This window comes from Lissotriton vulgaris, chromosome 10 (genome assembly GCF_964263255.1).
Source record: "Lissotriton vulgaris chromosome 10, aLisVul1.2, whole genome shotgun sequence".
Classification (NCBI taxonomy): domain Eukaryota; kingdom Metazoa; phylum Chordata; class Amphibia; order Caudata; family Salamandridae; genus Lissotriton; species Lissotriton vulgaris.
In genome coordinates this window covers 367,799,492-367,825,652 of record NC_141698.1, presented here as the reverse complement: position 1 = coordinate 367,825,652, position 26,161 = coordinate 367,799,492, and the positions used below count along the sequence as shown (strand labels likewise).

At 45.6% G+C, this 26,161-nt stretch overlaps 1 protein-coding gene across 5 annotated transcripts in view; it reads left to right on the top strand.

Moving 5' to 3' along the window:
* The first annotated feature begins 683 nt into the window (after positions 1-683).
* RAB11FIP3 (RAB11 family interacting protein 3) overlaps positions 684-26,161 on the top strand; it is a 531,587-nt gene continuing 506,109 nt past the window's right edge. For all 5 annotated transcript variants that reach the window (XM_086941175.1, XM_086941173.1, XM_086941176.1 and 2 more), the window contains exon 1: positions 684-1,763. In XM_086941175.1, coding sequence (XP_086797301.1) covers positions 801-1,763 — 963 coding nt within the window. In that variant the 5' untranslated portion in view covers positions 684-800. The remainder of the gene's footprint in view (positions 1,764-26,161) is intronic.

The following is a 26,161-nucleotide window of genomic DNA, read 5'->3' as shown; positions in this document are numbered from 1 at the left end:
CGTTTCCAGAGCCTGACCAAAGCAATTCACAATTTGTAGAGTTAGTTGAGACCCTATCAGATTGCCCCTCACCTGACCAGATTTCATCTGAATTCCCAGCCCCTGACCAGAGCTCAACACAGTCCTCAATACTTGGTCAAAGTGTGTTGTACTTCCCTTTTCCTGATCAAAGTTCAGACTCCCCAACACCTGATCAAAGTGCTTTGCAGTCCTTTTCCCCTGACCAGTGGTCATCACAGTCCTTAACTCCTGACCAAAGCTCTTTGCTATACCCAGCACCTGACCAAAGCTTATTGCAGTTTCCATACCCAGATCAAAGTTCTGAGGTCCCAGCACCTGATCTGGGCTCTTTGGTTTTTTCTCAATTGTCACAGCCTGCTCAGAACTCGTCAGAGATTCCAGCTCCAGATCAGAGCTCATCGCACGTGGATGAAGAATTTTTACAGGAAAGAAGCAGGCATCCACCATTTGTCACATCGCCATATCACTCTCCAAGAATAAGTACTACTTTTGGAATTGCACGAGGAGGGGTTTATTGAATTTTCTTGGATCTTTCTGCAAAATATCATGAACCTCTGTCTGAAGATTTTGGGGATGTATTCATGCCTGGCCCAGTGTCTGCAATGAATGCGAGGCTGCAAAGAATGCATGCTGCGTGTCCTTCAGTCTGTTACATGGTGGCATTACGTGGGAGGAATGCAATGAAGAGCAGTTTGGCCTTTCTCTTGTTGAAGGTTTTGCGTAGGTGCATTTTGCAAAGTGATGAACATGTCTGACCTAGTTCATCTTGTGTATAACTAATGAAAATGGAGGCGGATTTGTTAAGAACTCTATCAGAACCAGATGCAAAAAGTGGGCTTGATCCTGGGGGGCAGATATTTGGTAGTATGCTGTTCCCAGAGCAGAATGGTAAATATTTCATCATGGAGCTTGAGAAACGAGCATATCCTTTGGGTCAGGGAGACCCGCCTGAGGGACACAGCCTCGTTTTGACACCCAGCAAACTACCACCTCTCCTGGAGAAAGATGACCAGAACAGCAAAGGAAACCAGGATCCATATTCTGAAGGTCCAATTGAATATTTGTGTCGACTGGAAGAGGGCTCAGATGGGATGTACAGTTTAGGCAATGATGAAAGGAGACCAGCTGAACTGCCTAATCTCATTGACCAAAATGAAAAATGGGAATCCGATTTTCACTTTGATGTGCTGGATCCTTTTCCTGTTGAAACATGCACCGATTTGACTAGAGATGGGGAGTTATTAGTAGATCTGTCTTTGTCCCCTCATTCCAGTAATGGAGATCAAACTTCCAAAGTTGTAAACGGGTTTCTGGTGGATCTGGAATCCTTTGAAGAGGAAACTAACCTTTTGCCTGTAGAGTCATATAAATATCTTGGAACCTCTCAAGATTCGCTGTTTGATCATTCTTCGTCTGTTGATGAGAAGCATGTGGGCTGCATGGATAGCCCATCCCCATGCGCAGAGGATGTTTGCTACCCTTCCCAAATCTCTGAAGGACTGTCCCATCATGACATCAATGCTGCCCCCCGTTTTGTTGTAAACGTTCCCCCCCAACAAGTACAAACTATGGAGCCCCTTCAGGATGTAAACCTGCCTAACCCCACCCAAGACGATACCTCGATCTGTGAGGATGAGGCTGCTCGCCTGCAGGCTGTGTTTGATGCCCTTGACCAAGATGGCGATGGATTTGTAAGCATAGATGAGTTTGTCCAGTTTGCAACGGCTTATGGAGCAGAACAGGTAAAAACTTCAATTAAATTGATCTTGGGCACTGTATCCCTAAATGTCTCAATAGCCAAGTAAATGAAATGCATTCCTTACATGTACTTCTGTGGTAATCTTGAATCGTGTCCCCTCCTGTTGTTCTATACCTGTCTATATTTTAAATTTCTCTCCATGGTAGTTTTCACTGTAAAGGCTGCCAGCGGGGGCAAATGAAAATAGATCAAATACAAGTGTGTATTTCTGAGAACAGAGACGGTTGTTCTAGGCATTTAAATATGGCTTACAAAACGTCTTATTAAACAACCACCCCAATTAACTGGAAGCAGAGAATGTATTTTGCTTGTCAGTCAGCCTGTTTCCTGGTAGCATTGCTTGTGGAAATGCAATAGAGAGCAGATCAGGTTTTCGCTTATTAAGGTTTTGCTGTGGTGCATCTTGCAAAGTGATGAAGGACATGTAGATTAAGTAAAGCAGGATTGTGGACTTCGGGTCTGATTTGTGTGTGTGTTTTGAATTGGAAGAAAATTAATTAAGATTTGCTACCACTTTATTAGAACCGGGTAAGGAAAGCAGCCTGTTTCCTATAAGGGGTGTGAAGATATCGAAAACAGTATATTTATCTTTTGGAACAGCAGAAACAAGCAGAAATATTGGCAAAGTGTCAGAACCATGAAAGGCCAGGCCTGTTTGAGTCCCGGCAAGCTAATTTGTTCTCTAAAGCATGCAGCATTTTATGTTACCTGAAATGGGCGCTGGAACCAACTTCGGCTGTCTTTGTGACTGGAGAAACAGTATTTGTATTTAGCCGACCCCCAGAATTGTCCCTGGTTATCTGGACAGTTTTGAATTGTTACCTAGTGCTAGGAAGCCCCTTGGGATAACAGTGCGCTTTATACATCAATTTCATTCATAAGGGTACATTGATTTAGGGCTTTATGTAAGGCAACCATCAGCATTGCTAGACGTCATAGCCAAAACTAAGCTCTGAGTTTGATGGGATGGATTATGTGAAATGTTTATTATCCCTACTTTTAAGTGATATATGTCATTGTTACACTGGTTGCCCAGTACATCTGACATATTTTTAATGCGCTAGCTAAATTGTATTTTTAGTTGGGTATGAAATTATATCACCACATATTTTAAAAGTCAACTGCAAAGTATTAACTGTACAACTAATGTTTATCACTTAGATTGTGGCACTGGCTAAAACCATCAAGCAACACTACAGAATAGGCAAGAAGGGATTGTATCAACATGCAATGGCAAAGCCAATTGGTTTCACCTTTATAATGGGAGTGGTAAGCTGTTGGCTTTGCCAATGCTTGCTGTTTATAAAAATAAAAAAACATGTAAAAGAAAAAACATTTAAAAATGTTGGCGTAAAAGCCAAAACATATCTTAAGGTATCTCAAAACTGTGCACTGAATTCAGTATTTTGAATCTGGATACATGGCATGGTTTATTTTTCAAATACATTTCACTTAGGAAACTGAATGGAATTTAAAAAGAATAGGCACGTCTAAAGGAAAATGTTTGCCAAAGCATAATTTACTTGCTGCAGGTCAACTTTAGAAAAAAAGGTGCGTGTAAAAGTCCATCAATGTTTTTTTTTCCCCCAAAATTCAAAGAATAGCGTTCATTCCATAACTCCTTCCACTCCACATTCAACAAATAATCACTCGGGAGTCTTGTGTTTCTTAATACAGATCCAAATTTTATTCAATCAATGCTTTCCATCAGAAGCAATCCAGCAGCCCAGTAATTAACACTGCTTCTTTCCACACCATGCTCACCAGCCCGTAAATACAATCCAAAACTATACAACTGGCAGTAGTGGGCTAAGAACAAGGGCGCACTGGTGTAACATCAAGACCCTTCTATAGGCACACTTTCACGCTCAACTTTGTGGTCCTACTGCCCCTGGGCCACGTTAATGTAAAGTCCAACTTTATTATTCGGCTGGGCTACGTGGATGTTTTCTAATGGAAAGCATTGATTGAATACAATTTGGATCTGTATTAAGAAACACAGGACTCCCAAGTGATTATTTGTGGACTGGCAGGAGTTATGAAATGAATACTATTCTTTGAATTTTGGAAAGAAAAAGCATTGATGGACTTTTATGGACTCCTTTTTTTCTAAAGTTGAACTTTACATTACCGTGGCCTAGGGGCAGTAGGACCACATAAAGGTGAGCGTGAAAGTGTGCTTATAGAAGGGTCTTGATATGACACCAGTACGCCCTTGTTCTTAGCCAACTACTGCCTGTTGCATAGTTTTGGATTACTTTCTACAGGACTAGGAACTGAAACATGCGAATCCATTTGGTCCTCTGTAGTAGCCAAGGGAATAGATTTAGGGGTCTCCAGGAAAAGAGAGATCTTTTTCAGTAATGCTAATTACACACTCTGCCTCAAACACTAGCTAAGCGACTGCTGTAGCAGACCCCTCACTCAGCACCATAAAAACTGTGTGCCAAGGCCTAGGCTTTTGTGCAGTATGTGGATTGCAGGAGTTAAAAGAAACACAACCCAGAAAGTCTGCTCTTTAGTCATACCCAGTCATAAATACCTGTTGTACTTTTACAGACAAGTTGTGAGGGGTAGGGAGCAATACTAAGATTGTGGGGCAGGCCTTTTAGGGGGGAAGCATAACATGAGGAAGAGAGCAAAAAACACATGCACTCAAATGAAGTGCTGAATGGAAAAACGTATCTTCCTAAATGTGAGCTGTGTAAGGATACAAGGATACAAGTCAAGCAGTCAAAAGGAGAGAAAAGAGGCTATGCTCCAAGAAGAGGAAGGCAAGCAATTAAGCCATAGAATAAGAAGCAATAGTGACAAAGGCCATTCAATGGCAAGTAATGGGTGGATTTTAAATCCTCTTAAGTTTTTGATATGCTTTACAAGAAGCTCTCACCTATTTGATATTTGATATATTTTTAATTTATAAAGTACCCAAATCACCCAGTCAGGGGTATCTCCGCGCTATAGCTACTACAGCCAACCAAGAATAGAAGCGAATCAGAACAGTGAGGTTTTTAGCAGCCTCCTGAACTTCAAGTAGTCTGGGCATTGGCCTAGTTGGATGGGAAGTTGGTTCCATTAATAAGGGGCTAGGTGGGAGAAAGCTTTACCACCCAAGAAATATTTTTTATAGCGCGGAATGAGAAGTTTTGATTTAAACCCTTATCGAAGGGACCTAGGTGGCAGATATTTGGTAAATGTATCTGATAGATAACTGGGACCTCGGCCATTTAGAAATTAGTGAACAATGCAGCAGACCTTAAATCTGATCCCCTTCCGCACCGTAAGCCAATGCAATTGTTGCACAGGAGGGGGGGAGGCTGTTCGGGGAGGAGCGTTGAAGACCAAACGAGCCGCGGTGTCCTGAACTACTTGCAATCTATTTAAGGAGACTTCATTAGCTGAGATCAGCAGGGCATTGCAGTAGTCCAGGCGGCTTAACACTAGAGCCTGGATCAGATGTTTTCCAAGTGGTTAGAGGTAAAAAAGGGAATACTCTTCGGAGAAGACCTAGTTTGTGGAAGCATGCCCCAACAGTAGTTGTGACCTGTTCCTTCAATATTAGTTTCTGATCCATACGGACTCCCAGGTTTTAACTCCCTGTTTTGGAATTGGTGCAGAGCCCAGTTGCTCTGGCCACCATCTAGGGAACCACCTCACCGCTGCATCTCCAAACAGCATGATCTCCGATTTTCTTGCATTAAGCTGGAGGAAGCTATCCCTCATCCAGCCAGCGATGACCGTCATACCCTCCGAAAAAGTGGACTGAACATTGGGCTTGTTTTTAAGAAAGGAAAGTAGGAGCTGAGTATCATCAGTGTACGAGATTGGGCTAAATCCTAATTCCTCAGTAATCATGCTAAGGGAGTCACATAACTACATCCCATTCAGACACACTCTCCCTGCTGTAATTACACCTAACAGACCACCTTTTATCTCCTACTCTACCCCTCCTTGCATCATCTGACACCTCTTTTACTATACCGATCCCATAAAACAAACCTTTCTAAACTCTATCCTCGGAGTCCTCCCCTCCAAAACTCACTTTTACTCATCCAAAAGCCTTCTCCTATTGCTAAGACCTAAAAAAAAAAAATCTTTCACTTTTATCTCTCCACTATACTTTTCAATCGAAATTAACAGACTAACATGTTCACTTCTCAAATTCCATATTAAACTATACTAATATACTACCCAAATAACTGAATAACATATCCACTACTCAAATTACTTAATATTTTTTTTACTATACAAATTTTTCAACAGTAATCCTTTATGGGTTCCCGGGTGGCGTGCTACTCGCCAGAAAAGCGATTCAATACCCATCAGGGTTAACAAGTTCTATATGAATGCAAATCTTTCTTCCCCTTTTATCCCTCCGCTATCCTTCTCACTCCAAGTAACTGACTAATATCCACCACTGAAATTACTTCATATTTCACCATATTAATTCACCACTAATCCTTTGTAGGCTTCCTGAATAGCGTGCGTCAACAAGGGCTATATAAATACAAACCTTTGTCTTCCTCTATCCTTCTGCTATCATTCCAAATCCAAATAACTGACTACCCTATCCCCCACTTAAAATGTACTAGCATGTTTCACTATACTAATTCAACACTAATCCTTCTATGGGTCCCAGAGTAGCGTGCTACTCGCCAAAAAAGCGCTTTGACGCCTTGTCAGGTGTAGTAAGCGATATATAAATGCAATTACATTACAATTACATTACATTGCAATATATGTTGAATAATGTAGGGCTTAAACAAGAGCCCGGGGATGTTCCCTTGGTCAGAGCTAAAAGCTGTCTGGCAGGTGAGACCTAAAAAGAGTTTTCTAAAAGTAAGTAACAGAAGAATTCAAGTGCTCTAAATAAAAAATATGGTAAAGAAGCTATGCTCCAGGGGAGTGACAAATGCATGATTGACAATGCAAGCCATCAAATAAGAATCAAGTAAATGAGTGACAATAAAGCCAAACAGTTGCCAGTTTTAGGCCATCTGAAAGTTTTGGGAACCTATAATGACTCTTGCTAGTGCTGTCTGTTAGGCACAACTTAAATGTCTTTTCCCTGAATCACTTTCCCTCTACTGACTCAGAATCAGTGTTGCCAAATTATAAACAACCCTGACAAACCAGTGATATTGGCTTTTCTGCACTGAAAACATTTTACCAAGCTTCACCCACACAGTGCAGGTGCAGCATTCAAGCTTCCTTAAAAAGCAGACCACATACATACCCAAGTAACAATATCAGCAGTGTGCACTTAAATCATACGTTCTTATATAGTGCCTTTCACCGTAAGGTCTCAAGGCGCTTGCTTTGGGAACCCGTCCTGGCTTTTCCTTGCGAGATAACCCCTACTGGGCATCTCCAAGGTGAAAGCCAGGCATCCCATCGCGGTGGGGCCGTAGTGGAGATTAAGCAAGCTATTGCCCAGAGTTGCAGAGTGTGAACCCATGATTCGAGTAGGCACAGAGGCAAGAATTATCGCGTCCGTGGATATTTTGAGCTCAAGACCCTGCCGCATCGGGGATTGAACCCTGATCCCGGGTCTGACCTCTGCGTCCGGGTCTGCCTCCTCTAACCGGTGAGCCACACTTCTCCACAACTTCTCCACTTAGACTCTCGCATAAAATAAGTACTGAATACGCAGCAACAGTGCCACCTTCCTTCACACACATAAAATGGTGATAGCAGAGGTAGTAGTAGGGCAAGTTTCCCCTACACTCGCAACATAATTATGGAAACGCTGTAGTAGTAGTAGTGCAGGATTCTCTTGCCCTAAAGTATATTTGAGTTCCCTATTGGATGATCATAGTGTGGCCAAACAATATGGCATGAATGAAGAGAGGCCAAAGTAAATTTTGGGGTGTAGATGAGCAACAATACAAATGGCAGAAAAGGGTTTTAGTGCTACAACTCAACAATGCACACATCATTAATAAGGCCCTTTCTGGAACATTGCGTTCAGTTCTAAGGGCCCGATGTATTATATTGAGCCTAGACACAATTCGTCACTTGCAGGATTGCTAATAGCTTTGAAGGCCACTTCTGGCATATTGTGCTCTGATTTGGAGGCTACATATTATGTGCTGGGTCCACTTCTGGAGGGCTCATCTGGAGTAATGTTTGAAGAGCTTACAGTCTAATTTGATGTACTGCGTACATGCGTAAACTAAGTCTTCTACATCTGAATGCATATGCTGCCATACTTAGTCACAATCTAAGTGCCACCTTACTATATTGTATCTGGCACCGGAGACCTCATTTGAAGTGATGTTTGGTTCTAGAGTCCACTTTAGGTGTGTTGTGTCCAGTTGTGGGGGCCTCATCTGGAGGTTTATATACAACTATGGCGACTATTTCTCTTCTACTATGTAGAGTCCTGGAGGGGTCATGTGAAAGGTTGTGCTACGTGCCTGAAGTCCTGTCTGCAGTGGAGAATCAAAGGATGGTGATTGGATAGCTAGTAAAATGGAGAATGGTGGTTCGTGAATGAGTAGTGATTGAAGGTGAATGGATGATGAATTAATTTTGGAAGGATAATGGGTGGTGAATAGTGATTGGATGTTAAATAGTGCCATTACAATGCAGAAACCTGGCTACGCAGGGAGAGGGCAGCGCAGTTTTTGTGTCCAATTGGTCGTGCCTCTCATCTGAAACTGTCAATATGTGACTATTTGTCTGCCAGTGAAAGTTAACACCTTCACATCTGTTATGCAATGTAAAACCTCTAACTCATTTCACACATTCCACTGACGGATAGCACACTGTCATCAAAGTATGGATGTTACTGACATTTGCACACTGCCTGTGAACGACTGAGAAGGAAAGTCCCTTGCAAGCTCAACCAAATCACTAAGTCCTGTAGTAAATAATCGTGCACGAAAGTGTAAACTTTATCGACTATTTAAATAGGTTATCGAGATTCTACACCTGACTTTATTTGAACAATCTGTGAAATTGCCAGGATTCTATTCTGGGCCGAGGTTTATCTTCATGAAGTAGCACAACAATGCCATGAAGGTTAAACACGTGGTGAATTCCCCCCCCCCCCCTAAAACTGCAACATAATTAGCTATTTCATGTAATTGCTAGGAATTACAGTTGGTATTACAGGAGGTAATCTGTCCGACAGCACTTCAATGTTCTAATTGGCCAACCCATTGACGGGCAGATGAAGCATGGTAGGATATGTGGTCTTGTAACTAGATCTACTGAGTTTGATGCTTGGGAACCAGGTTCGATTCTGAGCTCAGCATCATAAAATAAAAGTTGCATACTTTTCAAGCACTCTAATACTCTCAGGCCTGGTTCACACTATTAAATAGGCAATGGTGGCTCATTGCAAATACTGCTATTACTCATTTAAACATTTTAAAATGTGATGAATTCAGATCGGCTGGAACAGAGTAGTATATGAAGCAGGGGCCAGGGATGGGACCAGGAGCAACTTTTGAAAGTTATTTGAGATTCTATTTTAATATTCCAGTCAGAGTGTAGTGGGTGGTTACTGGGGCATTCATATTATAACTGAGCTAAAAGAACCACTCCTGAAATCTGACACCACTATCAAAGTTTCTTAGTGACCTGGCACAAACTATGGAAATACACTGTATTGTGTGCATGTACAGTATAATTGACAATCAAGCGCCATTTTGTAAAACAGTGGACACTTCAAATCAAAAGAGATGGCCTTCCCAGACCAGGTTGTCGGGGCAACAGAGTAGAGGGTGCAACTAAGTGGGTGGGGAGAAGCAAATAAGTGAGCAAGAGCAACATGGAATGTGGGAAGAGAAGCATAGGCGATGAGCAAAAGGATGAAAGAGGACAACACAGAGCGAGGGGTGGGATGAGCAGCATATGAGGGAGACTACTGGAAAATATGCACTATGACGGAAGAAAAATGTAGTTCTCTAAATGTGAGCAGTGGAAGGGCACCATTAAAGAGGATATGCTCCAGAGAGAGGGACACACACATTATAGGAATGCCAAGTCATTAAATAATCAATGTAATGAGTTACAATAATGCTAACCAATAGTAAGTAATGGGCGGGTTTAGGCCACCAGTAAGCTCTGATAAGCTCACATTATCTGTCCGGTAGGCTCGACCTAAAAATATGTACAAGAATGAGAGTACTAGGTTGAATCTAGTGCCAGGGGTTTGGGAGCTTGGGCTATTTCTTTTGATCATTGATGAGGTGTTGTCAGGTTGTGTGGCACAAGTCAACATTTATCATGCTGTGACTTCACTCTGTAATATGATGTTTAGTGGCTCATAGTAACACATAGCAATTCTGGAGCAAATGAAAATGTCATAGCCCTACGAATGAACTGAGAAATGTTTCATGAAATGGTGTGACTTGGTATTGTTAGATTGCAGGGATAGAGTTTTAAAGACAGCAGGTATCTTCCAGCCTGTCTATTAATCTCACCACCCATTTACATGAAACCAAATAGACCTGGCTAATGACCTGTCGTAGCATCCGGTTTTGATTATTTTGGGGTTCACCTCACTTAAAGCCCTGGATGTGTCCTCATGAATGGATGTTGAAAGAAGTCCTCCACTACATATGTTTGCATTTATGCTTCATTTAAACTATTGGGTTCAATCCCATTCTTGACTTGCCTGGATCACCCTTTTCAGGTCCTGCATGCGCTGTTGTCCTTGACTGTTAGCGGTACAAAAGGGGGTGGTGATGAACGGAGCATCTGAATCAGTCAAACACTCACACCCAGTCAAAAGATCTGGGTTTAATCCATCACCGTTCTTTAGCCCACTCTGCCACCCCAGTTCAGACATGGCTATATGCAAATCAGTCTGACCCTGTGCCTCATGGGAACAGTCCAGCCCGAACTGCCAAGCCATGTCTTCCCTGGACCAGAAACAAGCTTCCAAGGACCGGTTTCTGGCATTCCAGCCGTCTTTGACTGCTAAGCAGCATATTGCAGCAGTTGCAAACAGATGATGTTGTACAAGTAGATTTCAATAGTTTGTTGTTGCTCCACTGAAGATACCAAGTGTAGAATTATTTAAGGGTTAAAACCTGGGGCTTCTCTTTATCGAGTGGTCACCTTATACTTACTGTTGGACTTGGCCCTGCTTGCAGGGTCATCCTGTAACTTTTTTGCCTTCCCTCTAGTTTTTGCTAACATGGAATTAGTGGTTTGAAAGGAAACACAATAAATATGTATGTTTTGTGTACGCAGATTTATTTTGAACATTGTAGAAATGTCACTTTTAGAAGTCACCGTTTCTGTCTGCTTTGTGCCTGCCTGCCTGAAGTGGGTTTCAGGTCTAGTGCTCGAAGTGACCAAGGCTGGCTCCGCCCCCTGGGGTGTGTCCGTCTCACACACCCCCAGCTTTTGGAGGGAAGCCTGGCAGACAGGGTGCTCTACACCTCCTCCAAAACCAGTTGGTACCGGTTTCCCTAGGGAGCCTTCCAGAAGCTTCTGTCCTTTTCAAGTAGGTGGGATGAGGGGTGTATTAATAGAGGTGCTGAGACGCCATGTGGTGGGCTGTGCGTGGACTTTGATGGAGAGGGGACATTCTGCCAGGAGGTACCGTCGCAAGGGCCTATGTGCTGGCCCCTGTGCCCATCTGTAACCCCTCTTCTGTCCACAGGGCCAGTGAGATCCTTTTGCTGGAGTGAAGACTGCTATGCCAGGAGAAGTGCCACGTTATGGGGGTTGACTGTTCCTAGGAACTGCTGTCCTGTTTTGACGAGTATCCACTGTCTGCTGATCTTACCCAGCATTGCCTGCCTGCTCTCCTGCCCTAGCCCCTCGTGAGCGCTATCATTTGGTTGCCTGCGCTCCAAGGAGGTGAGGAGCGTGGGCGCTACCTTCTCGTGTGGGACCCTGGAACTGTGGACCCTGACTTAGTGCCTCGTGAGGGCTACAATTCTATTTTGCATGCTGTTGGCACCTCTGTGCCCCAGGAGAAGAGAGGCGCTATCTTATTGTCCCGGGAGCGTTCTATTTTATCCAGGACTTTTCCAGCCTGTTTGCAGGAAGAAAGGAGCTAACGCTGTCAGCGCTGTGCTGCCAAAGCGCTACAAGGAAATCCCGGCGGGTGAGGTTCCCCTCTGCCTGCTTGCTGAAAGTGGGAGCCCACCCCGCAGTGTAGTGCCGGAGGACCGGGTGCCATCCCGCGTTTATTGCCTGCTGATCAGCGGGAGCCTACTCCGCGTGTGTACCGCTTCTAGACACTTGAACCTACAGCGGGTGCCCACCCCGCATTAGTGCTGCTTGTTCATGCCGTTTAGTATAGCAGGAGCCTAACCCGCGTGTTGTATATTTAAAAAGCAAGCAGGTGCCAGCCCCGTGGGTTTAATATTAACGTCAGCAGGAGCCCACCCCGCACTTTAAACTTGCCGCAAATCACCGCCGCAGCCTGGGGCAAGAAGGAGAGATTCGACCCGGAAGGGGACAGGGCCTCACCCGAAGCCGACCGGAAGTGAAGACGGGGTTCCCGTGGTGACGAGGGAGCCCCGTGTCTGCCAGGAAGCCAGGCAGGAACCTACCCCAGCGCCGGCTCCACATCAACCAGACCCCCGGAGCCTCGCAGACTCCAGACCCAAGCCCTGCCCCCCGGGAGAGGGACCGGGTGAAGAACAGGATCACCACCGCGACCCGAGCAGCACGAGAAGGGTCCTGCGAGAGAGCCGCCAGGAAGGTGTTGCTGCTGGCGGGGCTCCCGTGTTGGAGAGGAGAGCCCCGTGTGTCCAGAGAAGTGAGGAGTGTAGAGGGACTGCCGGTGAGTGGGGCTGCGTGGTCCGACTGTCGGGGGTGGGGGGGGGGGCGGCCAAGGTACATTGTTGGTGCCTGAGGCCCCCAGGGGCCCAGGAAGGGGGCGTGCAGCCATTTGCTGGACCTTCCAGGCAGCTGCCCCGGGTGGCAGTGGGCAGCTGCCTTTCATCCCTTTTCCGGAGGAGGGCTCCAGCACGGATCGGGCCACAGTGCCCCGGGGGTTACAAAGTGACGCAGCAGTTGCGGGCCGCTGCAATGTTTCTTCTTTTGGGCCCACACTTGTATTCGAGTCCCTGAGAGGGGGGCTCCCCGGCGCGGCAGTGCCAGTACTTATTTATTTACAGCTGCACCCCGCAGGACAATGGACTGCTGCAACACCTGGGCAATTATTTCATGTAGGCACTGCTGTGCCGATGTATGCATAATGTTTTTCTACTTACGCTGATGCCTTGATGCCCACAGGTTCACGTATCATGTGATTCCGGCTCTGGTGGTTATGCCCCCTGCCAAATGTAATTCATGCCCCATGATTGGGGAATAATGTCGTTCTATGCCGCATGGGTGCACCACTATGCTGATGTTGAGCATAATGTCTATCTGCTTGCTCCTTCTGAAGCCCATATATGTTGATGTGTCCCTGGATGGCCCCTATGCACATGATTGGTGTTCGGTATAATGTGCCCACCCCAGCTTGATGATGTCTGCCACTAAGGAAGGGGCTATTGCTTCATGTGGGCTCTACTGATTATGTCTTATGCCCCATGCTCATGCCTACTGAGGAGATTATGATCTGGGCCTATTGGGATGCAGTTATACAGATGGTTTTGTGCAGGATAGGCCTCTCTCAGTAATACCATGATATGTTTCGGTTATGCCACTGCTAATGCTGTTTATCCTAATGGGATTTATTCCTAATGGTTTCTTTTCCCCTAATGCTTACCTGATTGGTGTTCCGCCTAATGTGCTATGCCCCACGCATATGTTTAGGCCTACTCCGATTTATGCAAATGTGATTTATGCTCACAATTACGCAAGGATGTTTTCAGTTCATGTCTAATGCATATGGTTATGCCCAACGTTATGCAGGATCTGTTATTTTGCCTCAGGAGGATGCCTACTGCCTATGTTTATGCCTTATGGAAAGGTGATTTATGCCTGAGTCTAAAGTTATAATGCTTTATGTTCCTGCCTGATTTAATTTTCAGGACCTATGCTAATGATGCCTTATGTTTTGGCCGAAAGTTTAGTGCAGAGTTGCTAAGTGCATGGTCTTGCCAGTAGGTACTGGCTGGGACACCTTTATTGCTGGTCTTTCAGTTATCCTAATTGTGCTTGTGAGGATTCTGGCTGCGGCCCAATTGGCCCTGCCCTGTAAATAATTCCCTCTGTAAATGACTACCTGGTGCCAGTTAGCACAGTGCTTTTACAACTGTGATTGCTTTATAACGTGCTTTGCATAATACATATGCTGTTTTTACACAACCTGGTGTGGAGTCTCTTTTGTAGTGTGCCCAGTGTGTTGCCTGTGAGTGGGTGCTGCGCAGATGCTTTACACATTGCTTCCGAGTTTGGCCTACCCGCTCTCGCCAGGCTACCCCGTATCTAACTCTTACTGTCTGTCTTGCCTTTGGAAACTGGGCACTTCAGCCAGGCCTAGGACTAACTCCTCAGTCAAGAGGCTGGTTGAGAGGGTCTTCAGTTCTCCACTGTCACATTGCACTTGTGGAAAATAGTGTGCAAGGCATATGTTGAAAAGACCACACAGTCATCCATTAGTTTGTTGAAAGCACTACCACAACCGTCTACAGAAGGTTAGACCACTCTCTGCATAAAGCAGGCTAATATATATTTTTTTATAAATCTTTTTATTGAGTGAAAACCAACAGTGGCCAACATGGTCACACATAAGGCTACAGAGGTGTACAGTAGATCCCACAAGGCCGCAGTTTTACAGCAGTGTCATGACAATAGGACCATAGTGCACACAGACATTCAAATTTCTACCACTCGTCTTGGCTGGGGGGGGTTCACATATGCCACCTCTGTAGTCGTTCCATTTGTCCCAGACCTCCCCCCATTTCTTGGGGCACCCCCGGGCTAGATATACTGTCCTCTCTTGCAACATGCACCAGTCCATGTCTTGTTTCCATTCAGCGAGTCGTGGAAGTGTGATTGCCCCCCAGAGTCTTGCAATGTTGCGCTTAGCTACCATCTGGCCGAGCGTGGCCCAGAGCCTGCCTTTAGCTGGTAAGTCCGTTTGCTCCTAAATGTTCAGTATACATCGTTTCGCTTCTGGGCGCAGCTCCACCTCCCAAACATCTTGCATACATCGCACCACCTTCATCCAGTATGCCTGCAGCAGTGGGCACTTCCAGAGAATGTGATAGAAGGAGCCTACCATTCCGCATCCCCTCCTACACCTGTCATCCTCACTCCTACCCATCCTTTTCAACCTGGTGTTAGAAATGTAGACTCTGTGTAATATTTTAAGTTGAATGAGCCGCAGCCTGGATGAGATAGCCACCTCCTTAGGGGAGGCCAGCGCACACCTCCACTCCTCATCAATTTCCAAACCGTCCGCCTCCCACCTCCCTCTAAGGCCCAGGAGTAAATCGGGAAGATTGTTTATCATTTTTTTGTAGGTGAGTGAGATTGCGTGTTCCGGTATATGACCATCCAACAGTCTATCCTCCAGGGGAGATGCCTGTGGGGGCATCGTTCCCTGTGGGATGTTGTTTCGCCACGAATGTCGAACTTGGTGGTACCTGAAGTATTCAGTGTCCGCTAGCTCATAGGTTGCTTGTAGGGATGAGAAGGACTTGACCCCGCCAGAGTCCCATAAATCCCCAATCCAGGAGATTCTTATAAGGTCCCACTTCTGGAACCCATTGGTACGACCCAGGAGGCCAAGTCGTTCAGAAACCCAGAGCGGGGTGGCCATGGGAAGCTTGTCGTGCCAGCCCATTTTGCGTTGGACAATGTGCCACACTTGTACTGTGTGGCGGGTGGGCCCTGTTAGCGCGTGTTTGCCTGGCCTTGAATATAACGCTGCTTCATAATTCCCCCCTGCTAAGAGCCACCTGTCCATGCCATAGCCTGGGTTGTTCCCGTCGCAATATGTACCTTGATTAATGGCCGTAAGATGCGCGGCCCAGTAGTACCTGCGGATGTCAGGTAAGGCTACCACCCCAGAGTCAGTTTTTGAAGAGCTATCCTGGGAGCAAGCAGGCTAATATTTGAATTTGCTCATATCTGAGCACACATAATTATAATTATTATGGCTTCTACGTAGTGTGTAATGAATAGGATGGGACTGGTTCCATGCTCCGGAATCTTTCAACGATCTGGATGCTCAAGGAGACATTCTTTAGTTTTTAGTTTGAGTCAAGTGTACACATCTGGTTGTAGATAAGGAGAATAAACATAGGTGCACTGAGACTGATATAGACATTTGATATAGCGTACAAATCACTCCGGAAGGAGTATCTCAGTGCTGTACTGCTAAGAGAGGAGGAACTTCTAAAACAACCAGGCCTTCAAACCCTTCTTGAAGGAGATAAAATCTGACCAGGAGTGGAGACTAAGGGGAGTTTGTTCTGATGATTGGAGGCGGTGTATGAAAATGATCTGCCCCCTGATTTGAGGTCCTAATCTGAGGGATAGTCAGAAGAGCCTTATCAGAGGACCTGAAGCATCTAGCGGGCCAATATGCTTTTAAACAAATGGACAAGTAGGCGGTCGCGATTTGTGAAGTACATTAGGTGTTAGACAGCAAAGTTTAAAAACGATCCATTTTCTGATTTGCAGTAAATGAAGCTTCGGAAGAATAGGGCCAGGAGGCGGAGCGAGAAGGAAGATTGCAAAATAGTCTAGATGCAGTGTTCTGGACCACCTGCAACTTGGTCAGCAGGGTGTTGATTACTGTTTTTAGCAGACCATTACCGTAGTTCAAGTGACTGATAATTAGAGCCTGGACAAGAGTTTTCCTAGCTCTACCGGAAAGCCTTTGTAAGAAGCTTCATGGAGGCAAAGCAGGAGCCACAAGTGGCGTTTATTTGGTCCTTCATGGAAAGTAATCGATCAAACTTCACCCCAGATATTTCCGAGTCTGCTTAGGTGAAGGGGCAGGGCCAAGTTCAGACGGCCACCAGTTGACCGACCAAAGCTCAGATGCTTTCCCAAACAGCATAATCTCAGCTTTGTCGCTGTTTCATTGGAGATATTTACTAGTCATCCAAACAGTGACTTCCCTCATACAATTAGCAAATTTGCTTTTCACTTTGTCTGGACCTGGGATTAAGCCAGCATGATAAAACAAGGTCTTAGATGGTATTTTTTCCTGATGTTTGTTCCCAGCAGTATTTGCTTGTTGGGGCTAGACGCACTACTGAATGGCTTTTTAGAGAAGAGTGCAGATGATATTTACATTGTTGACACGGGATATAAGGTTTTGAGTGGCATACTGGGAATAGTAGTGAGTTACGGTCGGCGGTCATCGGAGCTAACCACTGCAGTACGAATTAGACCGGACCCGCTCCAGTGCGCACTGGTGCCACTGGGGTTGCCCACACAGGGGGCTTCACCGGTACCATTTCCCGTCCATGTAGCTTCTATTCCCTTGCACCTGTTCCCCTTCCATGTTGCTTCTTTTCTCTCCTACCTCTATCCCGTACTCGGTGCCACATTGATGCCTCCATGTTATGCTCTGCACCACTCTACACCACTGCACTCTACATCATTGCACATTACTCTACGTCTGCGCTCTGCGCCACTGTGCCACAACACTTTACTCTACAACACTTTACTCTACAACACTTTGTACCACTGCATTCTACTCTGCACCACTGTACTCTACGCTACTGCACTCTAATCTGCACCACTCTAATTCACACCACTGAACTATGCACCACTCTGCACTGTTCTACTCTAGGACACTGCACTCAACTTCACTACTGTACTCTGCGCCAGTGCACTTTATGCAACAGCTCTGTACTTTTCTCTGAACCACTGCACTCTACAACACCACACTCTATGCCACTCTACTCTGCACTACTCTATGCCACTGCACTCTGCTCTGTACCACTGGGCTATACTCTACTCTATACCACTGCACTCTGTCACTCGACTGTATGCCACTACACTCTATGCCACTCGACTGTACTTTGCATCCACTCTACTCCACTGCACTCTTTACTCTACTCTGTACCACTCAACGCCACCACACTCTTCACCACTCTATTGTATGTCGCTGTACTTTACGCCACACTACTCTGCACCATTCTACTCTGCACGATTCTACTGTATGCCACTGGACTCTACTCTTCTCTGCACCACTGCAATCTACGAAACCGCACTCTGTGCAACTCTACTTCACTCTATGCCACTACACTTTATGCCACTGGGCAGCGCTCTACACCACTGCACTCTGTGCCACTCTACTCTGCACCACTCTGTGCCACTGCTCTTTTTGCCACTATACAGCACTCTACGCAACTGCACTTCTCCCCACCTGCCCTTCACCCCACCTGCCCTTCACCCCACCTGCCCTTCACCCCACCTGCCCCTCACACCACTGACCTTCACCCCACTGCACTCTATACCACTCTACACCACTCTACTCTGCACCACTGCACTCCAAGTTACTCTACTGTCACTGCACTCTACACCACTCTACACAGCTCCACTCTAATTAACAACAATCCACACTACTTTACACCAATCCACTCCACACATTGCTACACTACGCCACTCCATGCCATTTTCCTCTACGCCACTGCACTCTATGCCACTCTGCGCCGCTTAACTCTGCCATGCTGCAGCACTCAGCTCTACTCCAGTCTACGTCTTTCCACTCTAGTCTACCCCACTCTACTCTATGCCACTGCACTCTATGTTGCTGAATTCAGTTCTACTCCAGTCCTCTCCACGCCACTCCAAGTCACTCTACTTCACACCACTCTACGCTATACCAGTACGCTTCACTCTGCTGTACAACATGGCTAAAATATATTGGCAATGTCAATAGCTCCTGCGTAAGCAAAACCTATTGGCTTTGCCACTGCTTGTTTTTGTACTAGCCTGGTGTCTTGGCTCTTAGTTTTGGTATTATATTATTATTTTATTTCCGTGACTTTCCTGAATCTCGTCTCATATACCCAACGCTTTATATGGGCTTATTCTGTGACGTACTGAGCACCTGCACCTATTTATTTTCGGAGGAAGAGCACCTGCACTTTTTAGCAGAGGTACAATCATTTTAATTGGAGAGTACCAGCACTTCTAACAAGCACACAGGTACTCTATATATGGATTATAATTCAATAGGGCTCAAGGTGAGATGGTGTTTTTTTAGGTCTCGCCTGTCGATGCGCATGCGCATCGAGCAAGCGAGACTATTGCAAGTTATCCACTCTTTATCCACACTGCAAGGAATCGTGGCGATTCCTTGCAGTGCCCGTGACTTTTAAGGTCAATGCGCATGCGCATTGAGCTTATGCGCATGCGCATTGACCTTAAAAGCGCGTGCGCGTGCACGTCCGTCTCCTAACAACACACACACACCCTCTCCCCCGCTCCGCCCCCTCCCGCCGTGTCGCATTTCTCTTTCTCCTCCCCCTCCCCTCTCTTCCTTCCGTCTAACGCCGTGTCGCACCTCTCCCCTCTCCGCCCCCTCCCCGCTCCGCCCCCTCCCCTTCCCTCCGTGTCGCATTTCTCCTCTCCCCTCTCCGCCCCCTCCCCTGCCCGCCGTGTTACGGTGAAAGGCTTGTTTATATCACCCAGCTTTTTCCTCCGCTGTTCCTTCTCGTGTCATCGTTCTATGTCACACATTTTTTTCTGCTTTTCACACTCCACCGTGCCTTTTCCCCTCTCCCTCTTCTCTTCCCCCTCCCCTTTGCTGTGGCTTCTGTCCTCTACCTGTTCTGTCTCCGTTCTGTGTTCTTTCCTCCGTGACTGCCCCCTCCCCCTTTCTCTCATCTCTCGTCTACTTTCTTCTTCCCAGTATGTTAGAGCGCTCCTAGCTCCCGTCGGATTCCCCTGTGGCACTGTGTATTGTACAGTTCTGCACGTCTCCTACAAGAGCTGCCAAAGCGTGAGGCCGGGAACTTGGAATGTGTGGAAATCCCCACCGGGTCTGCAATAAGTTACTGCACCATTTACTCCTGTGCTCCATAATGCTATTTTCCAACATGTGCCCAAGGGTACACAATTTGTTTCGCGAGCCGAGCCCAAAAATATCTTTTGCATTCTTTGTTGCAGAGCAGCTCATTAAACCAAATAGTACTTGTGAGACTGAAAAGCATGTCAGCAATTTGTAAATAATATCTATTGGAAGACAATGTTATGGTTGTTCTCTCTGCTCCCTCAGGCTTGCTTTTGGTGATTAAATGTAAAATATGTGGCACAAGGTCGTGCCTCCCCTACTCTCCTCCCCCCTCCTCCTGCCTGCCGTGTCGCACCTCTCCCCTCTCCGCCCCCTCCCCCGTTCCGCCCCCTCCCCTTCCCGCCGTGTCGCATTTCTCCTCCCCCCTCCCCTCTCTTCCCTCCGGCTTGTTTTACTTTAAGGTAGCTCGAGTTTGCCAATGCTTGTTTCTTAACATTTCCGTCTGAATTTACCCATATTTATTTTCTTGCCATCTTATTGATATTTTTCATATTTATTTGATGTTTTGAGAATAAATGTAGATGTGAAATTGTATATTTCCGCATTTATTTAACTGAAAAACATGCACATGTACTTTGGTACCTGTCACGTTTTAGCCAATTAGGCAGCCAAATATAACAAAACACTACACCCACAGGTAAATATTAGCATTGTATACAAATATTTGTTAACCTATGCCTTTATTTAAGGAAAATTAATGCAGGATTTTTTTTTTACTCCATGATTTCTATCCGCTCAACTGTAGACGTAGAATTCATGGAGGACAGCATGGAGAGTCACTCACAAGATGCACAGTTTTCTCTATTGTTCCTCTTCTGAAAATAAATACAGACAGGAAACACATTTTCTATCTGTATGCATATGTAAAAATCTGTAAAAAACGGAAAACTGGGAGCAGTATTTATAAAACTTATTGTCTTTTAGCGCCGTTTGCACTTTAAGTTTTACCGGTGGTTGCTTGACTGCATATTTTGCATCTCTATGTGTCTCTTGTGCCACTGTACATACTGCATAGGAATCTGTAAATTAGAACGACTGAAATGTAGGTTTGCGAAACTACGTTGTGCTGCTTTTCACGATTATTGAGAGTGGGCCTTCTAATTATCTCACGACAAGGCTGCATTAATTAGCCCTTGCAAGGTCAACAGGTATAATCTCTGAATATTTCAACAAAAGTATATATTCCGTTGCTCACCTTTTTAATGCTTTTATCACTCTATCTTCAAGGGTCACAAACTGTGAAGTCGTTGCATTTCTCTATTAAAAATAAAATGCAGAAAATTATTGGTTTGCCTCACTAAAGGGGAGTGTAAGCTCTTGTTGCAACACTGATCCGATTACAAGTATAACATGTTGACTTCTGCATTGACTAGACTGTGGCAGGTGCCATATCCGCTCCATTCTCTTTAAGGATACGACCCAGCTCAGCTAATGCTCCTCGGAGTTTATCTCCACAAGTCCCAATAACGTTTTTTTTTAAATAAATCACTGCAATAGGTCTTGCATTTACGAAGTTTGAGCTATTGGCATTCTAAATGGCAATGCCTTTTATTTATGTTTTTGTTTTTAAAACATACATAAAACGCATTGTCATTTACAATGCCCATAGCTTAACCCCTTCAGTGCTGGCCACGTTCAGCGGACGTCGCGTGCACTACCTCGGTAGTGCTGAGCACGTCCGCTGAACATTACGGCCCGCCCGCGCAATAGAACGTTCCGCACTTGTTGTTTAGGACTTGTTTCCTGTTTTGTCCCAAGATTCCTCACAGCTCCAGAGAAAGGGAGACATGAAGCGTCCCAAGCATAAAGATGAGGCAATATCACATGTCACTGAGTCTGAGTGAACTAGTAAAACAAACTTCACAGAAGCAACATAATACATTTGACTTTTGTAGGTAAGCCTAAATGTTTTTTTTTCAAACGTAATATGACCTGAATTAAGAGGCATGCATGTTTCACATTTCTTTGTCTGACTATGGGGAAAATCAGTCAGAACCCTTATTTTAAATGCAGTGTCTTGTGTTACTAATATCGACCAGCTTTCTAGCTTTTAGCTGATTGCACTTTACTTTCTGGTACCTGTATTTACACTTTTCTCACTGGTGAATTGGCAGTAAATCATACCAGGCCAATTCTAGTTTGGGCGGATGTATTAAATGCCTCAGGTCCAATCATATAGTGATTTCATGGGCTCACGTTCCTTATCAGTAAGATAAATGTGTTCCTAAAGCAGTGGTATGTCTTCTAGGCTGCAACTGCTAGCTCCCAAGTAAACAAATGCTAGCTCTACATTTATACACACCTTAAGTTCGGTGTCTGTGAATAATGGTGCACGGCACAACTGCTTGTTTTTACTCGCTACCTACAGTCTCATTCAAAGGCAAAGAAATGTCAGACATGAGCACACCGAAAACACAGAAATGTCATGCATATGTAATCTGTAAACCTTGGCGGCGAAATGTGTTGTGTGGATTTGCTAAATCATATGGCCTAACACAGATACTGAACACCAGCGGCCAAGGCCAATCGCTAGTCACAGTGCAGTGCCACCAATCTGACGCCTGCAGCTGCCCCTCCTGCCCCGCACGCACTGCCCCACTACTGCCGAAGCACGCGCAGGCCCGACTACCCGAGGCCGACTTTTCCGACCACCGTGCAGCGGGCTTGACAGGCTAACAAGCTCATGTAATATGTGCGACACAATTATCTGGACCGACAAACTCACCAGCTCACGGTTAAACTCACACCAGATACCGATTGACGCAGAAGATTTACTCGGCGTGCACAAAATGGTTATCTGCGTCACTTGCTGAAGCTGACTTTAGCGTCTGCAATCAGCCTGCAGCTGCAACAAGCGTGGGGCGTGGATGTCGGAGTCAGAGCGGTGTCAGACCGGCGAATCAGCAGGGCGCGAGCACAGGAGGACGTGAGAATTGAGCTGTAGTAATAATGATCAGAGCTGCCCACCATGCCCATTTAAATTTGTATTTACACCTTACATATGACAGATTATTTTTTTACCTATGTTGTAAGCTGACTGAGACAGTCGCATGTAGCATTTGAACTCGAGTAGGGATGCAAAACTGATTTATTTAAGAGCTATGCCACATACCAAACTAGCCTCTCAAGGGGTTCAGCATAATGTTTTGCTCAGTGCTGCCATAAGAAACATTATGTTGAAAAGGATCGAGGCTAGCTGCTTAGCCTTATCAAGGGTGATGTGTTCATCATTTATAGTGCCCTCCAGTCTGACTCTGTTTGTCTTACAGCTTGTAAATCAGATTGGATTTCATATAATAATATGTATATGCAACCACTGCAATGCCTCCTTCCAGCAAGGAGAACGAGGTAACAATGACAGAAAACCGCACGCACAAAAAAAAAAAAGGGGCGGAAACAGCTACTGAATCCCTCCCCTCCAGGACTCCGTTACCGGCCTCGTGGTTGCCATAGCAATGTTTCAGGAAATCGGTTTGCAACACCAGAAGTCAGGTCACGGAGTCCTCAAAAGGAGGGAGTATAGCGGACAAATCATCCAAACAGGGGCATTGTCCAATGGCAGGCCTCCATTTCGCGAGGCCGGCCAATGGCAGAAGGGGCGTGGTTTCATGCCCCTTCTTGCTTACAAGAACTCTCGCCTGCAACAGCGCATGCGCTGCTACGCAGGCTTCGACCTAAAAATGAAAGCAAATCGGTAAAGTGAAAGTAGAGTAAAATTCAAAATATTTGGTAATAATTGGAAATAAAGAAAACAATATAAATGACTAAGTGCTTGAAAAATGAAAGGAGTTGTGCATGTACAAAATACAATTTCTTTGGTAGCTCAATAGTTATTTCAGAGAAGCCCGGCAGCAAGAGAGCAGTGGAATGAAGTCCAGGCAGGAACATCTTTCATAAAGGTGTATTTATTTAACACTGCAAAAAAGTTTACACACGCAGAGCTGAGCCTTAGCAGAAAAAATGCTCCAGACTCTAAGGAGAGAGGGAGGGAGACACAGAGACAGAGTGATACAGTGAGTGAGACAGAGGGAGAGAGAGAGAGAGAGAGAGAGAGAGATAGAGGGAGGGAGAGCGCGAGAGAGAGAGAAAGATGTGTGTATGCCAGGTCTGGTGGCTCAATGGACAAAGGCGTCCGCTGCAGGGGTCTGTGTTCAACCTCATGGTAACAGTTTTTTTTTTGCTCTAGCGACGCCCCCTCCCCCACTGACCCCCGCCCCCACCGGTTCGGCCCTCTGCCACAAACCACACTAAATTTGGCCCGAGAAAAAGTTTGTGAGTACCCATGCTCCAGAGCCTCAAAGAAAAAAATCCCAAGCAGATACTTTTGCCATACTCAGTGTGAGAATTTCAAGGGCAGTCGGTGTCTCTGGACACCATTTGGAAATTTTTCGTTTGTCTGCCACGTGTTTAGCGTGGCCCATGACGAGCACCATGACAGTTGTGCGACAGAATGTGAAAACAAATCCGAACATGATGCGGCAACCTGTGCAACTGAATGGACAGGGGTGATAGTATCATTTTTGCACAGCCCAAAGACAAGGCAGGCTTGGTGCGGACTGAAAGATGGATTTTAAAGGAGCTCCAAGAAGAACACATAAGGCCTAAGAGTAAAGTATTACCTGCTTGTCGAAGTGCAGCCTATCGAGGGAGGCACCAAGTTACCCTCACAAATGTTTTCTTCTGTAAGCTATTTTTTTGCCCAGCCGCTAATGGAACAACACACTAGACATCCTCCACTTTTTGTTATTATTTGAACAGTTGTATTCAGCATAAGTAAAACGTCACTTTACTCTTAGTATAATAACAACATTAGCAGGCAGAACATAAATTAAAAAATAAAGAGATTAAAAAGAAATCGAGGAAGGGCTATACTAAAATAGAATATATGTTAAGGTATATATAACGTGAATTATTTTTCTTCTTTCAATTCCCAAACCCCCTTACTTATCGCAGGGCGGCAATGTATAAACCTTAGTTAGTTTAGGTTCCCAGATTTGTACCAAATGTCGGCATTTGCTGTTATTTGCTACCATAGACATGTTGAACCTGCAGAGATCTATACATTGATGTTACCATTCCACATTGTCAGCTGGTTCATGTCTAACCATAGCCCACATTTTTAGGTCGAGCAGACGTAAAAAGCAGGCGAAGCCTGCTGTCTGCGAAGACATCTTTTGCTGGCGTGTCTGGAGGAATGTGAGACAGCGATCAGGCACGAGCCTCGCTGTCTCAGATTCCTCCTCGAGGGCGCACACGGCACCACATACGCATGCGCATACACAGAGACACACAAGCGCCCATGCACGCACCCATACATACAGAGAACCCACCCCGCCGTCGCATACACACACGAGCGCACACACACACACACACTGCATACACACACGCTCCCCCCCTTACCTCACCAGAGACACACACACATGCGCACACACACACACGCGCGCGCACGCACACATCCCCCTCACACCCCACTCACCAGGTTCTTCTTGCGTGTCCCTCGGCAGCCAGCGGGTCATTCCGGTTAACAGGCGGGGGCCGCGGGGCTCTCCACGAGCACGGGAGCCCCGCTAGCTAACACGGAAATCCTCCGGCGGGCACAGGAGCGCCTGCTTCCTGTTTTTGTCTGGCCCCGCCCCCGTCCCAACAAAGGTTGCCTGGCTTCCTGTTAAAGCCGGGCTGTGGCGGTGAGTTTGCTTGTTTACACTGCTTTCTCCTGCCTGCTGGACACACAGAACGCAGGACACGCTTTCCAGCTTGGTAGCCTGAGCTTGATATTCATGGCGACGCGCCTTTCTCCCCGATGCCGGGTTTGAACTTTAATAATGGCAGCTGCACGACCCCTATAGCATGGCTCGCCCAAATAATTTTAAAAATAAGTGTATTATTTTTTGTGCAGCGCATATGGCAGATGCACAACTTTCTTAAAGCGCAAAACACCACAATCCTTTGTTTCTAAATTTATATTTTTTATGAAGTGCGGCATACCAAGCTTGATATTCATTGCGGCCGCACGTCTTTCTCCCGGATTGCGCATTGGAGTTTTAATAATGGCAGAACCAAGACTTCTGTAGCGTGGCTGGACCAAATCCTTTTTGAATTTTTTTTTTAATGAAAAAAATGTTGTGCAGTGCATCGGCAGCCACACAACTTTCATATAGGGCGCACTGCCAAAATCCTTTTTTTTAAATATATTTTTTTAATAAAGTGCGGCACACCAAACTTCATAATCATGGCGGCTGCATACCTTTCTTCTGGATGGCGCATTTCAGTTTCAATAACGGCGGCCCCCAGACAATACTTCAGAAATGTTAACCACAGTCGCTCAATGACTCTTACGGTAAGCGGCCAATGTAGATACATTCGGCTGTAGGTCTTTCCTAATATCCCTATGGACCCCCTCTAACTCGGTCTTACACTATCGCAGATTTGAACAAGAATTTGCAATGCAACAGGTCTTGCATTCATGC